Source organism: Macaca fascicularis, chromosome 6 (assembly GCF_037993035.2).
Source record: "Macaca fascicularis isolate 582-1 chromosome 6, T2T-MFA8v1.1".
In the NCBI taxonomy this organism is placed as follows: Eukaryota; Metazoa; Chordata; class Mammalia; order Primates; family Cercopithecidae; genus Macaca; species Macaca fascicularis.
In genome coordinates this window covers 166,814,647-166,831,690 of record NC_088380.1, presented here as the reverse complement: position 1 = coordinate 166,831,690, position 17,044 = coordinate 166,814,647, and the positions used below count along the sequence as shown (strand labels likewise).

At 42.4% G+C, this 17,044-nt stretch overlaps 1 protein-coding gene across 4 annotated transcripts in view; it reads right to left on the bottom strand.

Annotated features, from left to right (window-relative positions):
* Positions 1 to 17,044, bottom strand: part of TTC1 (tetratricopeptide repeat domain 1) — a 56,038-nt gene that overhangs the window by 5,303 nt on the left and 33,691 nt on the right. Inside the window, exons 6-8 of one of the 4 annotated variants that reach the window (XM_065547032.2) lie at positions 10,806 to 10,954; positions 9,301 to 9,355; positions 8,509 to 8,724 (exon numbers count right to left, since the gene is read on the bottom strand). In XM_065547032.2, the coding sequence (XP_065403104.1) occupies positions 8,717 to 8,724; positions 9,301 to 9,355; positions 10,806 to 10,954 (212 nt within the window). In that variant the 3' untranslated portion in view covers positions 8,509 to 8,716. Of the gene's footprint in view, positions 1 to 8,508; positions 8,725 to 9,300; positions 9,356 to 10,805; positions 10,955 to 17,044 lie in introns of those variants that run through there. The other 3 variants (XM_005558426.4, XM_073994694.1, XM_073994695.1) reach the window with 3 other exon arrangements.

Here is a 17,044-nt window from a genome sequence, read left to right as displayed (position 1 = left end):
GCCACTGGATTCAGTTGATAAATATTAATTTCTCTGCCAAGTAGCATATCACAATAACCCAACTGATTTGTTATGCATAATTTCTCTTTGGAGATACTGACTGTGCACCAGGCAGTTTACCCTGAGCAAAACTAGGAATGCTGTGTTTTCATCTCCTTAAGATCACTCGGGCGTGGATTCGATGGAACAGCTCCTTTGGGACTTTCTTCTCTGTTTAGATGAAACAAATTGCATACAACTGAATCCTAATACCACATTTCCTCCTGTGAGGCAGGAAACTAAGGCATGCAGCTAACTCTAGCTTTTCTCTAAGCAAAAGGCAAATCAAGAGAGCCCAGGGTAGAAAGGATAAAATTCACGCCCAATTCAAATTCTTATACAGGCAGACTTCATTTTGTTGTGCTGTGCTTTTTTGTGCTTTACAGTTATTGTTTTTTTTCACAAACTGAAGACGTGGTAATCCTGCATCGAGCAAGTTTGTCAGCACAATTTTCCCAATAGCACATACTCATTTTGTGTCTCTGTTTCATATTTTGGTAATTCTCATTTCAAACCTTTTCATTATTATTACATCTGTGATCTGTGAGGTTACTATTGTAATTGTTTTGGGGTGCCACGAACTGCACCTGCATAAGACAGCTAACTGAACTGATAAGTGCGGCATATGTTCTGACTGTTCCTCTGACCAGCCATTCCCTTGTATCTCTCCCACTCCTCAGGCTTCCCTCTTCCTTAAGCCACAACAATATTGAAATTAGGTCAATTAATAATCCTGTAATGACCTTTAAGTGTTCAAGTAAAAGGAAGAGCCAGACTTTAACAAAATTAAAAGTGCTACTTCAATGAACACAGGAATAAGAAAGCAAAACAGCCTTATGGCTTATATGGAGAAAGTTCTAGGTGTCTGGATAGAAGATCAAACCAGCCACAACATTCCCTTAAGCCAGAGCCTTGGATTGCCACAGCAAGGCCCTAACTTTCTTCTGTCCTACCAAGGTTAAGTGAGGAAGCTGCTTTAAGGAAAGACGCTGTCTCCATAACATAAAAGAGAAAGGTGGAGCAGCAAAGGCTGATATAGAAGCTGCAAAAAGTTATCCAGAAGATCTAGCTAAGATCACTGATGAAGGTGGCTACACTAAACATGTTTTTAGTGTAGATGAAAGAGCACTATATTGAAAGAAGATGCCAGATAGGACTTTCATAGCAACAGGAGAGAACAATTCAATGCCTGGCTTCAAAGGACAGGCTGACTCTCTTGTTGGGCTAATGCAGCTGGTGACTTTAAGTTGAGGCCAGTGCTCATTTACCATTCCAAAAATCTTAGGGCCCTTAAGAATGATGCTAATCTACTCTGCCTGTGCTCTAGAAATGGAACAACATAGCCTGGATGACAGCACATCTATTTAGAGAATAATTTACTAAGCACTTTAAGCCCATTGTTGAGACCTACTGTTCAGAAAATATTATTATTTAAGAAATACACTTCATTGGCCGAGTTCAATGGCTCACGCCTGTAATCCCAGCATTTTGGGAGGCCGAGGCAGGTGGATCACGAGGTCAGGAGATCGAGACCATCCTTGCTAACACGGTGAAACCCTGTCTCTATTAAAAAACACAAAAAATTAGCCGGGCTTGGTGGCAGGCGCCTGTAGTCCCAGCTACTCGGGAGGCTGAGGCAGGAGAATGGCATGAATCCAGGAGGCGTAGATTGCAGTGAGTGCACCACTGCACTCCAGCCTGGGTGACAGAGCGAGACTCTGTCTCAAAAAAAAAAAAAAAATAAATAAATAAATAAAAAGAAAAAGAAAAAGAAATACGCTTCATATGGCTATGGCTGCTGAGATGGTCAAAATACCAACATTAACAGGAGTCTGAAAGAAGCTGATTTCACCCCTCATGGATGACTTTGAGGGGGTGAAGACTTCAGTGGAGGAAGTTGCTACAGATGTGGTGAGAATAACAAGATAACTAGAATTTGAGTGGAGCCTGAAGATGTGACTGAATTGCTACAATTTCATTATAAAACTTAAATGAATGAGGATTTGCTTGCTGTGGATGAGCAAAAAAAGTGGTTTCCTGAGATGGAATCTACTCCTGGTGACGATGTTGTGAACATTGTTGAAGTGACAACAAAGGATTTAGAATATTACATAAACTGGCTGGGCACAGTGGCTCACTCCTATAATCCCAGCACTTTGAGAGGCTGAGGCAGGCAGATCACTTGAGGTCAGGAGTTGGAGACCAGCCTGGCCAACATGGTGAAAACCTATTTCTACAAAAATAGAACAATTAGCCGGGCATGGTGGCATGTGTCTGTAATCCCAGCTACTTGGGAGGCGGAGGCAGAAGAATTGTTTGAACCCAGGAGGCAGAGGTTGCAGTGAGCCAAGATTGTGCCACTGCACTCCAGCCTGGCGACAGAATGAGGCTCTGTGTCACAAAACAAAACAAAACAAAAAAACCCCCAAATATGACATAACCTTAGCTGATAAAGCAGCAGCAGGGTTTGAGAGGACTGAGTCCGATACTGGAAGAACTATTGTGGGTAAAATGCTATCAAATAGCACTGCATGCTACTGAGAAATCTTTCATGAAAGGAAGAATCAACTGATGTGGCAAACTTCCTTGCTATCTTATTTAAAGATACTGCCACAGACACTCCAGTGTTTAGCAACTACCACCTTGATCAGTCAGCAGCCATCCACGTGGAGGCAAGGCCCTCCAGCAGCAAAACGATTACAACTCCCTGAAGGCTGAGCTCATCATCAACATTTTTTAAGCAACTTTTTGATTTCCCAGTGCATACAGAAGTCACGTTTATATAATACTATAGTATGCACTGGGAAATCAAAACATTCTTGTGACTCGCTTTATTGTGCTGGTCTGGAACTGAACCTGCAACATCTCTGAGGTACGCCTGTATTAGACCTTGGGTAAATTCGAGGGCTGAAAGAAGCCTTACCAAGAATTTTCAAAGGAGTGGGAACTATTCTCCTAAGAAGCCTCAGGATAGCAATTAGGAAATGAAGACAAAAGCAAAGCACTGAAAATCTACTGACATTCTCTACTAACGGAACAACCAACCACAACAAGGAATTGGTTTCTTGTGGAATGTGGCCAGAGTACAAAATCCTGCAGGTGTACAGTCTGTAATGACAGGTATCAGGTAGAATAGTGTGAGAAATGTGGGGGGGTGGGGGGAAACCAGACTCTGGGTTCCTGTACCTACATGTGTGGCTTCAGCAGCTTTAAGAGGGGTGGTAACAAGTCAGTCTTTCTTGTGAGCCTCAGTGAGGGAGCTGATTCTAGGACCTTCTACTACTTGCAAAGCAGAAAAGTACACGATGTCCAGGTATAGCCGGAAGAATATGCTGAACTTGGCAATGACATGTTAATTCTATCTCCGCATGTAGCTCTTGAATGTGGCACTCATACAAGTTGATATATATATATATTTTTCTTTTGAGACAGGGTTTCACTCTGTTGCCCAGACTGGCATGCAGTGGTGCCATCACAGCTCACTGCCGCTTTGACCGCCTGGGCTCAAGGAATCCTCCCAACTTAGCCTCCCAAGTGTGAGACTACAGGCACATGCTACACGCCAGGCTAATTTTTTATTTTTTTTTGTAGAGACAGGGTCTTGCTATATGCTGCCTAGGCTGGTCTTGATCTCCCAAGCTCAAGGGATCTTCTTACATAGGCCTCCCAATGTGCTAGGGTTATAGGCATGAGCCACCATGCCAGGCTCCAGATGGTATTCTTAATTCAGTTCACAATGTGCCCTCATCAGATTGCTAGTGGCCAGGAGTGAACAAATGAGTGACTTTAGGAATCAGGAGACCAGGAATATGTCCTAGAAAGTGAAGGTATGAGTGGAAAACCTGGGTTGGATACGAACAAGGCCCACATGTGTGCCAGAGTGGCCAGGGCAGGGGCAGCAGCAGGTGCTGGTGAAAGGAAGGTGGATTACTGGGGCAATGCCCTGTCTTTGTGTCTATGGTTTCTTTGAGGGAAGTAGGTAAGTTTCAAGTGGCTGCTCTAGGTCAAGATGGGGATAGGCACCTGGCAGCTCTTGGTTAAGGCAGGAAGAGCAGCATCTCATGGAATGGTCAGAACACAAGCCATACTTGTGTTCTGGGACCTACTCCCTACCCAGGACCTGGGGCAAGGGAAGCTTGGTATCCCCCGCACACCCAGTAAGTGGTAATGTAACTGACTCTATTCCTCCAGTGGCAACTTGTCCAAATAGAGAGCTAAGATCTGAAGTCTAGTGAATTGGAAGACCACACATTCTGAAATGTCTGCTTTCTAGTTTTTCTCTGCTGCAGCTACAACAGAAAGAAGAAAAGATAAAACTCAGTGCCATGGCTGCTTTTGCTCAGGAGGTATCTCTCGGAGCAGAGCTGAATGCCCCTCTTAGCCATGCCCTCCTTTGGCCTTTAACTCCTCACCTGAGCTGCCTCTACATTCCGTCTCTCAACTCATCAGGGCCATTAAAGTTGAGTGTGCATCAGAAACACTTGAGGGGTTAAAACTAGATTGCTGAGTTCCATCCTAAATCTCTGATTCAGTAGGTCTGGGGTAGGGCCTGATATCATGCATTTTTGGCAGGTCCTTAGGTACTGATGTTCTGGGCACCATATTTGAGCTGCAGCCCCAAAAGGTTAACTTGCTTTGCAACTGGTGATTAGAATGTTGATGAGAGGGCGTATATTAAAAAATGAATTGTAAACACTCATCTCTAGTGATTAGAGGGATAAAGCTGCCTGGGTAGAGCTTCCCCGTTAGATAATGTGAAAAGTAGCCTACGCAGTCTATGTTACTTTTTGGAGAAAGTAGATGACTCTATCTGCTACCTCATAGTTCAATAAACTGAGATGACAGATCAAGGAAGAACCAAAAATATGTACATACAGATTTTATTGACAATTTCACTTGCTTGAAAGACTTCTTGGCTGGGCCAGCAAACAGGATAAAATAACTTGCAAATGATGACAGATGTCTTTACCCTATATCCTTTTCTATTTGGAATCAAAGTTTGTTTGGAGACCTGTAGCATCATCCCAGTATAAATCTCTTGCCCTCTCAGCATGGCTGCCAAAAAGAATGACTCATGTGCAAAGAACTAACCCCCAGGAAGGCACTCCTCCCATAAGGTGACACAGCCACACTTCTCAAGGGACTCCTGAGGGCAGAGCAGTAACATGGGGCGTTTGTCCTAAGAATCTTACAGTTGAGCAGAGGAGCTTCAGGGTTGCTGAAAGTGTCTCGTCAGTTTTACTTTTAAATGTTTTTTTTTTTTTAAACTATTTACCTATGTGAGCAAAAAATTTAATACTGTAAAATTGAAACAATGAAATATACCCATAAAGGCTTAGATATACTCATAAAGGCTGTGTCTGCCATATGAAACCTGACTTCAGATCTTTATGTTCCTCAAACTAACCTGATTATTCTGATTATAAATGCTATACCATACATTTGAATTTATATAAAACACTATTTTTTGTTTTTTCTATATTGTGGTTTCACATGAGATTTTTCTTTTCTTTTTTTGGTTTTGAGAAAGGGTTTTGGCTCTGTTGCCCAGGGTGGTACCATCATAACACTGCAGACTTGACCTCCTGGACTAAGGCAATCCACCTCAGCCTCCCAAGAAGCTGGGACCACAGTCTTGTGCTACCACGCCTGGCTAATTTTTAAAGTTTTTGCAGAGATGGCGGTCTCGCCATGTTGCCTAGGCTGGTCTCAAACTGCTGGGCTCAAGCAATCCTCCCACCTTGGCCTCCCAAAATGTTGGGATTACAGGCATGAGCTACTGTACCCAGCCAACTTGTTATCCAGCTATTTAAGAAAACTGTGAAATCATTACATCAGAGAAAAAGCAAATAAAGCATCAATGACTAGTTGCTCAAAAATGCTGTGAGTCTCCTGGGATGCTGTGTGCAGGGTTTCTATTTCCATCTCATCACACTATCAACCACATATACCCTTAAGTTCTTTTAAACCTTACATTCCTTGGTTATTATGGCTGTGAGGCTAATTATCCCAGAGAAAAGGACAAACAAACAAACAAACAAAAAAACAACCCAAAAAAACAAAACCCAACCCCCCACTCCAGCTGCTAACCACTTTCCTCAAGTGATCGTCTTGATGCTATCATGATCATCTTCTGCAAGGCCTGTGCCACTAGGACTAATGGCCACCCTGGGTCTCCTGTTCTAAAGATTATAAATGACACGCTAGAAAGGGCAAAGCAAATAATTGTTCTACCCACTAATAACGCCTATCAGGACTTTTTTCTCAAGGAGTACATAGCTCTTCTTTCTAATGAAAACGAAATTACAGATATGGAAGAAAAAACAAGTTAAAGAATACTGAACAAATCTAAATAAAAACCCATTTTGTACTACTAAAGGTGATCTACAGATTCAATGTAATCCCTGTCAAAACACCAATGACATTCTTCACGGAAATAGAAAAACCCTAAAATTTGCATGGAACCACAAAAGACCCTGAAAGCTAAAGTGATACTGAATAAAAAGAACAAAAGCTGTAATAGGCATCACACTACCTGATTTTATAATTTTCTTTTTTTAAAGACAGGGTCTCACTCTGTCACCTAGGCTTGAGTGCAGTGGCATAATTGTGGCTCAATGAAGTCTCAGCCTCCTGGGCTCAAGTGATCCTCCCACATTAGCCTCCTAAGTAGCTGGGACTACAGGTGCACACCAGCACATCTGGCTAATTTTTGTAGCGACAGGATTTTGCCATGTTACCCAGGCTGGTCTCGAACTCTTGGGCTCAGCCTCCCACCAAATTGCTGGGATTACAGGTGTGATCACACCCAGCCCACACTACCTGATTTAAAAAATGTTTAACTGCTTATTCTCCATAGAAGTCATCATTTTAACAGGAACTAGCATAAAGATCATGCAGTCCACTGTGAAAAGCTTGCTCGGAACTGCTAAGTGATATTAATTTGCATTCAGAATGTCTAGCCTCCAGGGATCTCACAGAACATGAACCAAAGTTACCTCATCTGTAACAAGGAGGAAGAACACCAGAAAAGCTCTTGTGGGGGCTGAAATTCCATGTAAAGAGTGATTTCTCTCTTCTAGGTTATCTACTGTGGGGTAACACCTAGAGCAGAGCAGTATCTTATTCATGATTTCTATACTCATTAAGGGAAAAGAATCTAGCCATTCAAACTACACATGTGTAACAACACACATTATTTACAAAGCAACTTAAATTGGTTAAGTCTAATGACAGGTGAATTCATTTTAGAAGCAACTGAGGGAATGAATTCAATTTGAATTTTTTCAAATGAAGAGAATGATGTAAGAAACGCTCAAAGCCTTGGAGACAGAAAATTCTGGTGCATTAGAATTTATAAAGACAAGGACAAATGGAAGTTTTAACTCCATCTGGAACAAACAGTAGGCAGTAAGATTCAGTTTGCACCAGTGCCTTCACTGGACTGGCTTTAAAAAAACGGACTAAGAGACCAAAGCCTTCCAGATCCACTATGGCCATTCACAAGGTCAACTTTTTTAGCAAGAAATTCAAATACTAAATGCAAATACTTTTTTTTTTTTTTTTTTTTTGCTAAAATAGAGCATCATTGTTAGTAAAAATAGGTAAGAAAAATTTTGCTCTTTTCCCTCTTCTCTTTTTTGAGCCAGGGTCATGCTCTGTTGCCCAGTGAAGAGTGTGGTGGCACCATCATCGCTCACTGTAGCCTTGAACCCTCGGGCTCAACTGATCCTCCCATGTAGCTGGGACTATGGGCAGGCACGTGCCTGGCTAATTTTTTCTAGAGATGGGGTTTCACCATGTGGCCTAGGCTGGCCTCGAACTCCTGGGCTCAAGCAATCCTCCTAACTTGGCCTCCTAAAGTACTGGGATCACAGGAGCCACTCTGCCCAGCCAAGTTTAATTAAATAAGTAAATTAAGGGAAAAGCTCCCCCTTCCCCCACCCTTTTTTGGAAAATCTGGGGAGGGCTCCAGAGCTATCCCGAGTCTGAAGTAGCAATCTTTACAGTCTCTAGCCGGCAGGGGCCAGAAGACTCTGGATAGTCTAGGTTAATGGCCTCCTCTCAATCGACTTGGCTATCAGAATGATCCTTTGGGAAATTTGTTCCCATTCGCTGGATACTGATGTCTGAAGGCCATAAATGCCAGGCAGGCCCAATTTTATTTATTTATTTATTATTTTTTAGATGGAGTCTCGCTGTCTCCCAGGCTGGAGTGCAGTGGAGCGATCTCGGCTCACTGCAAGCTCCGCCTCCCGGGTTCACACCATTTTCCTGCCTCAGCCTCCTGAGCAGCTGGGACTACAGGTGCCCGCCACTACGCCCGGCTAATTTTTTTTATTTTTAGTAGAGACAGGGTTTCACCGTGTTAGCCAGGATGGTCTTGATCTCCTGACCTCTTGATCCGCCCCCCTCAGCCTCCCAAAGTGCTGGGATTACAGGCGTGAGTGCCCAATTTATTTTAAATGATTTTTCCTTTAGGGCCACATGATTGCAATTTATTAAACGTAATTCAAATAACAGATTTAGAAAATACTCATAAAGGAAAATACATGGCAGATCCTGACCAGCGAAATATCAGACAGGTTACAAGTGGAATAGACTTAAGTCTGTGTTCAGGAGCCCTCACTCCTCTTACTCAAGCAGATTGTTCGTGGGAGGTTCTCTGATTCCAGCTCTAAAATGCTTTGGCAAATACGAGAAATAACTAAACATGGATCAAATGAATCCATTTGCCCTACCCCTACCCCCAGTCTTTTTTCTCTTTACTCCTAATTCCTGTCCTCTCATGTGTTCTCAAACACTAAAGGGACTTTGAGTGCCATTTTCTAAATAAAAATTCTCATGATCTTGACTGCATCCTAATGAACCTCAAGGAGTGATGAGTCAATGAAGAAACTCAACGGTTTTTATGTAATTGTTATCTGAAATCGAGGTTGGTGGTATCCTGGGATTTTTAATTCCATTTAAGCATAATCCCAGGGAACTGAATTATGCTTAAATTCTTGCAGGCAAGAACAATTCCCAAGAAAATAAAAAAGGAAATCTGGTTTCCGAAAAAGCCAATATCCTCTCTCAGCCATGCTGCCCCTTCTGGGGTCAAAATAACTAAGAAGTCAGTAGCCCTGTGGTACTGCAGCCCACAGTAAAGGCAGAGTCGGAAGCTTTTTCTAACTGTTGTGTCCTCCTCTAGTATTCACTATGTCCCCATCCTAGGTTCCTAGCTGTTTATGATCAAGCGAAAGTAAGAAGTAAGCTTACCTAACATCTCTTCTTTTAGTCTTTCATTACGTTCTTCAATTTGCTTAGGTAATCTCTGAGGAAAAGAAGAGAAACAAGGGTTGGTAAAAAAAAAAAATCCTTTGCCTTTATTTTGAATTTGAGAAACACGAGAATCCTAATGTGGAAATAAGATCAAATTAAGCATTATGTCTACGATCCTATTAAATAAAGGGGGAAAAAAAACCCCCAGTATTTATGTTTGTGGGTGTGCTACATAAAGACAGAAGTTCTGTTTGGGCCAGGTGCAGGGACTCCTGCCCTTATTCCCAGCACTTTTGGAGGCCGAGTTGGGAGGATCGCTTGAGTTCAGGAGTTTGAGACCACCTTGGGCAACATGGCAAAGTGCCATCTCTACAGGAAATACAAAAATCAGCTGGGTGCGGTGGCATGTGTCTGTAGTCGCAGCTGAGGCTGAGGCGGGAGTGCTGCTCGAATCTGGGAGGTCGAGGGTGCAGTGAGCCATGACTGTGCCACTGCTCTCCAGTGTGGGTGACAGAGACCCTGTCTCAAAAAAAAAAAAAAAAAAAAAAATTTTGTTTGGCTCTATTTCCAGGTCTTAACAGAAAGCCTACACTAAAGGAGGGCATCAATACAAATTTAACAAATAAATATATACAGGAAAAAAGTCTGAAAGGATACATATCAGATGTTTACAGTGCTATATTTGTATTTTTAACTTTTTTTATTCATTTGTATTTTTCTTTTTTTTTAAGACAGTCTCACACTGTCACCCAGACTGGAGTGCAGTGGTGCAATCTCAGCTCACTGCAACCTCCACCTGCTAGGTTCAAGCAATTCTCCTGCCTCAGCCTCTTGAGTAGCTGAGATTACAGGCATGTGCCACCACGCCCAGCTAATTTTGTATTTTTAGTAGAGACAGGGTTTCTCCATGTTGGTCAGGCTGGTCTCGAACTCCCGATCTCAGGTGATCTGCCCTCCTCGGCCTCCCAAAGTGCTGGGATTACAGGCGTGGGCCACCGCACCCAGCCTGTTTGTTTAAGAGGCAAGGTCTTACTCTGTTGCTCATGATGGAATGCAGTGATGTAGTCATAGCTCGCCGCAGCCTCCAACTTCTAGGCTCAATGATCCTCTCTGTCGCCCACGCTGCAGTGCAGTGGCATGATCTCAGCTCTCTGCAACCTCTGCCTTCTGGGTTCAAGCAATTCTCCTGCCTCAGCCTCCCGAGTAGCTAGGACTACAGGTGTGTACAACCGCACGCAGCTAATTTTTTGTATTTTCAGAAGAGATGGGGTTTTGTGTCTCGAGCTGGTCTCGAGCCCCTGGCCTCAAGTGATCTCTCCCCCTCGGCCTCCTGCAGTGCTGGGATTACAGGCATGAGCCACGCCTGGCCTCCTATATATCTTGATAAGCTCCTCAAAAGCACAGAAATGGAATTTAACCGAGTCTGAAAGGATTATTTAGGACTCACTGGGCAGCAACACAAAGAATAGAAGGAAAAATATTAAAAAAAATTTAGGTTTTACCATACAAGCCTCTCTTGCTTGATGTACTGATGGATCTTTTTCTAATATAGATTTATAGTCTTCCAGGGCTTCATCTAGCTTGTCCGTCTTCTCATACAACTCCGCTCTCCTCAATATTGCCCTGATATAGCTGGGGTTTAACTGAATTGCTGTAAGAAGAGAAGAAATAATTTTTATCACAAAGAAAAAGGGCCTACATATCTTTGGCTATATCGGATTCCTTCATCAATCATCCTCCAAGGGTACGAAAGGAAGAGTCATTTGTCAAGTGCATACCTGATGCTTGAAAACTTTTTCCACAAAGAGCAAGACAGTAAAGACTGTAGGCTTTGTGGGCCAGACAGACCCTCTGTGTCGCAACTCCTCGGTGATGCTATTGTAGCACGACCGTAGGCACACATAGTACGTAAACAAAAAAGGGTGGGTGTGTTCCAATAAACTATTTATGGACACTAAAATTTAAGTTTACATACTTTTCACATTATCATGAAATATTTTTCTTTTGCTTTCCAATCATTTACAACTGTAAAAACCATTCTTATCTTTTAGGCTATCAAAAACAGGTGGCAGGCTGGATTTGGCTTGTGGCTGTAGTTTGCCATATCCTGGTCTATACTCCAAGTCCTGGTTTTTGCCCACTTGTCATTTACCCAGTCCAGGACAGGCCAGAACACAGAGTTCAAGTGAAAGAGTGAGAGAGATTTTTTTTTTAGACGGAGTCTCGCTCTGTCGCCCAGGCTAGAGTGCAGTGGTGTGATTTTGGCTCACTACAACCTCCCCCTCCCAGGTTCAAGCGATTCTCCTACCTCAGCTTCCCATGCAGCTGGGATTACAGGCATGCACCACCACGCCTGGCTAATTTTTGTATTTTTAGTAGAGATGGGGTTTCACCATGTTGGCCAGGCTGGGTGAGAGATAATTTGAAGATACAAATTAAAGAGTTAAGGGAAACCAGTCTGGTGGCAGAGTTTATCATTCTCTTTTTTCTAGGTCTTGAGTACTAAGATTACATTTCTAGTTAAATCCTCACTGTTCCTTCAACCCTCAAACTACTGCTCCAGCACTATGAGGTGGTTGATGCACAGTATCTTTACCTTCATCCAGCATCAGCTGCCCTTCTAAAAATCCTTTGCTATGTTTTGGTTCAACATACCGCATTTCTTCTCATTTCTTCCGAGCTGTTTCTTTTTCTATTAGAAAGCAGTGCTGGCCAGCGGTGGTGGCTCACGCCCATAATCCCAGCACTTTGGGAGGCTGAGGCAGACAGGTTAGTTGGGGTCAGGACTTTGAGACCACCAGCCTAGCAACCTGGCGAAATCCCATCGCTACTAAAAATACAAAAATTAGCTGGGTGGGCCTGCAATCCCAGCTATTCGGTTGGCTTAGGCATAAGAATCACTTGAACCCAGGAGGCGGAGGCTGTAATGAGTGGAGACTGCATCACTGCACTCCAGCCCCGGCAACAGAGCGATAATACTGTCTCAAAAACAAAAACAAACAAACAAAAACAAACAAAAAAACCCCAATGTCTTGGCTCTAGAACTTTTTTCTTTTCTCATAATCTATCCTTAATTTTAAAATTCATGCTTCCTGGTATATGTCTGGGCTATAGTGGTAAACAAGACAGACACAGTCTTTGTTCTCAATGAAGCCTTATGCTATTCTAGTAGGCAAGAGTAGACAGGTATATACTTTCAATAGTCATAGTACTAGAATGAAAAATAAAACAAGGTCATGTAAATGCAAGTGAAGCGAGAAATGAGGTAACTTCAGAAAGTGGTCTCAGAATATGAAGAGGGACTATGTGAGACAGGCCAGCCACGTCAAAGGCTAAGGAGGAGTGTGCCAGGAAGAGGGACCAACAAGAATAACTCTGGCATGTTACCAGGCTGGGGACCAGAGGTTGAAATGTGAGGCCATGGAGGACCTTCTTGGCCAGCGAAAGGAGTTTGGACTTTTTCCTGAGTGTGATGAGAAGCCACTGGAAAGTTTTCAAGCAAGCTTCAGACATTGTCTGATTTACATTTTTGAAGGACTGCTTTGGCCGTAGTGTGGGGGTTGGGGCAAGACTGAAAGCTGTGAGATCAGCTGGAAAGCTAATGCAGTGGTCCAAATGAGAGAAGATGTTGGCTTGGTCTAAGCTGGAAATAGTAGAGATGGAAAAGAGCAGCTGGATTAGATTGTCTTTAAATCTGAGCCCACGGAACTTGCTAATTAATTAATTAGCCATGTGGCATGAAAGAACAATCAGGGATGACTCCCAGGGTTTAACTTAAGCAAGGGAATGGATGGTAATGCCATTTATTAGAATGGAAAAAATGAACTGCAAGTTCTGTGTGTGTATGGGGGCTGGGCACGTTAAATCTGAGGTGCCTACCAGACATCCAAGCAGAAAGAACAACTTTGCAGTGGGATACAGGACACTAGACTACAGGGCAGAAGTCAGAGCTGAAGACAGAAACTCTGCCATACAGATGGCATGTATTTATTAGTTTTATATTTAAAAATTCATTAATTTTGGCTTTTATCTTTATGTAAATACTCCTTTTGTTTCCCTTAATTGCATTTTTGTTGCTCCAATTTCTTGTTTTTTAGATGGAATCTTGCTCTGTCACCCAGGCTGGAGTGTAATGGGACGATCTCGGCTCACTGCAACCTCCACCTCCCGGGTTCAAGTGATTCTCCTGCCTCAGCCTCCTGAGTAGCTAGGATTACAGGCATGCGCCACCATGCCCGGCTAATTTTTGTATTTTTAGTAGAGACAGGGTTTCACCATAATGATTAGGCTGGTCTTGAACTCCTGACCTCGTGATCCACCAGCCTCAGCCTCCCAAAGTGTTGGGATTACATGCGTGAGCCACTGTGCCCGGCCTGTTGCTCTGATTTCTTAGGTTAAATAATCCATGCATTTTCCTTGTCAATTTAACTTTTAAAACAACAAATAAAAATTGTGTATATTTATGGTATATAACATAAACATAACATAATGTGTTTTTGAAATACACACACAAGGTGGAATGGCTACATTGTGCTAATTTATAGATAGTATTTAAAGCTTCAGAACTGAATGAGATCACTTAGGGAGAAAATACCGAGGGAAAACAAGAGAAGAGGGTCCCATGCTGGACTAAGATCTAGAGACTTCCAAAATGTTGAGGTTGACATAAAAGCTAACAAAGGAGAGTAAGAAGGAACAGCCAACAAAGCAGGGAAAAAACAAATAGACTTCATTAAAATTAAGAGAGAGAATTTTAAAGGAGAAAGGAATGATAAACTGTATTAAATGCAGGTAAGGTCAAGTAAAGTTAGGCTAGAGAAGCAACTACTAAATTGAGCAAGATGAAACTGTTGATGACCTTTACAAGATGGGTTTCAATGGCATAGATAAAACAAATGCTCCATGGAAGTGAAGTAAGGAGAAAATGGAAGACTAAGTAGAGACAGCCAAGTATAGACAATTATTTCAATGAAAGGGATCAGACAAATGGTATAGCAATTGAAGGGTAATATTGGGTCAGGAGAAGGTTTTCTGAAAGAACCCCAAACCTTGAGCTGGGTGCAGTGGCTCACCCCTGTAATCCCAGCACTTTGGGAGGCCAAGGTGGGCAGATCACGAGGTCAGGAGTTCGAGATGAGCCTGGCCAATATGGTGAAACCCCATCTCTACCAAAAATACAAAAATTAGCCGGGCGTGGTGGCATGTGCCTGTAGTCTCAGCTACTCAGGAGGCCGAGGCAGAAGAATCGCCTCCTGGGAGGCGGAGGTTGCAGGGAGCCGACATGGCACCGCTGCACTCCATCCTAGGCGACTGAGCGAGACTCTGTCTGAAAAAGTAAAATAAAAAATAAAAGATAAAAATGTTAGCTGGGTGTGGTGGCGTGCACCTGTAGTCCCAGCTACTTAGGAGACTGAGGTGAGAATGAACTTAAACTTTATGTCAAGGATGAAAACCCTGGAGCTCCAATATGACCTCAGAAATAAGCTCTTTGCCAAGGTTTATCAATTGAGAGAGGGGAGAGAGACAGAGACAGAGACAGAGACAAAGACAGAGAGAGAGAGAGAGAGAGAGAGAGAGAGTGTGTGTGTGTGTGTGTGTGTGTGTGTGGAGGGTGGGGGATGTCGGGGGCTCTCGATACAAACAAACCATATTGATATAAATGTAATTTGCCTATGAATACAATGCATGTATCCATAACGACCATGTCTAACCACATAAATATTAGTTTAAGCAAATCCAAAAACAAATGTGGAAAATACTTTCGCTGGAAAGCACTTTCTTCTCCTTTCCCTCATTTTCTAGACAAGGCTCCTACACTTCGGGCTGCAGCTGGAAGTAAACTGTTTCATATGGAAATGAACTATTTCTAACAATATACCATGCTAATCACGCTTACAAGGCATTTTTTCACCATTTGGTTACAGAGAAAGAAGCTCTGAAAACCAGCAGCTTGTTCCTAATTTAAACTTCTCAAACCCACACATCCTCACATAAAGGAAATAGGTTAAATAACTTCTTCCAAACAAAACAGTACATTCAGAATTAGTTCCAGTCCAACTTGGTAACAGATCAGAAGTGGTCTTCTATATTATAATATAGAAACAGTTTCAGACACTATAAGGAAATACAAAATATAAAGAAAAGAAAGCCAGTAGAGAGGGCAGCAAATTAATTAAATAAAAAAATAGGAGTGTCAGAGGCATTTGAATCAGAGTGGCTCCATCTTGAATAGGGGCTAGGTAAAATAAGGCTGAGCCCTACTGGGCTGCATTCCCAGGAGGTTAAGGCATTCTTAATCACAGGATGAGAGAGAAGGTTGGCACAAGATACAGGTCACAAAGACCCTGCTGACAGAACAGGATGCAGTAAAGAGGCTGGCCAAAACCCACCAAAGCCAAGAGGCGATTGAAGTGACCTCTGGTCATCCTCACTGCTTCCTATATGCAAATTATAATGCATTAACATGCTAAAACACATTCCCTCCAGCACCACGATAGTTTACAAATGCCATGGCAACATTCAGAAGTTACCCTATATATTCTAAAAAGGGACCCTCAGTTCTGGAAAATCTCTGCCCCATTCTTGGAAATCTCATGAGTAATCCACCCCTTGCTTAGCATATAATCAAGAAATAACTGTAAGTATACTTCACTGAGCAGCCCACACTGACTGCTGCTCTGCCTATGGAGTAGCCCTTCTTTTGTTTCTTTATTTCTCTAATAAACTTGCTTTTTCACTTTATGGTCTTGCCCTGAATTATTTCTTGTGAGAGGTCCAAGAATCCTCTCTTGGGGTCTGGATCAGGATCCTTTTTTGGTAACAGCAGGGGAATACACGCTTAGTGTAAGAGGGGATCTAGATAACATATAAGGTTCTCTTCCACTCTATAATTCTCCCAGAAACTATTACCCAAAGAAGAAAAACTAAAAAAATAGAAAACACAAAAATAGTGATTTGCTAGAAAAACTTCTGAGACTAAGCTGCAAGACAAAGTGATAATGTGTATTCTCCACATGAAGTTGGTTAGAGGCAAGACACCAGTCTGGCCTGTCAGGCAATTTTTGAAAAACAAAACAAAACCCCCCAAAACACAAAAAAACTGTAGTAACCCTATGTCTGAGGTGTCGCTATAGAAGTTAGTGGGATGATAAGATCTTAATAGAACTTAGGTATCATATAGCAAAGGCTTGATTCATTGTGAATCTGAAAGGGTAAAAAAAATGATGTGAAGTAGGTTTGGAAGAATTATGACACCCGAAAAGACTATCAATTCACTAACAGAAACTGTCCCCCATCACAGTTGTCCCCCTTCTCAAAATACACAGATCCAAATGCTCTAACAGCAGCTATGATCTTCAATTTGAATCTCAACAGAAAGTAATTACAGGAGGTAAATTCTATTCCATGAGTTCTGTTGCCAAGATAGCACTGAATTTTTTTTTCTTTTGGAGACAGGGTCACTCTGTCACCTAGGCTGGAGTACAGTGGCATAATCATGGCTCACCACAGCCCCAACCTCCTGGGCTCAGCCTCCCGGAGTAGCTGGGACTGCAGGCACATGCCACCACATCTGCCTAACTTTTGTATTTTTGGTAGAGACAGGGTTTCGCCATGTTGCCCAGGCTAGAATTTTTCTTCATGTATTTACCAGTAGAGGAGAAACTGACTGAACTATCCATTCAAAAGCAGTTACTCTAAGATGACTATTATATAGTATCTCTGAAAATACAGAATTATAAAG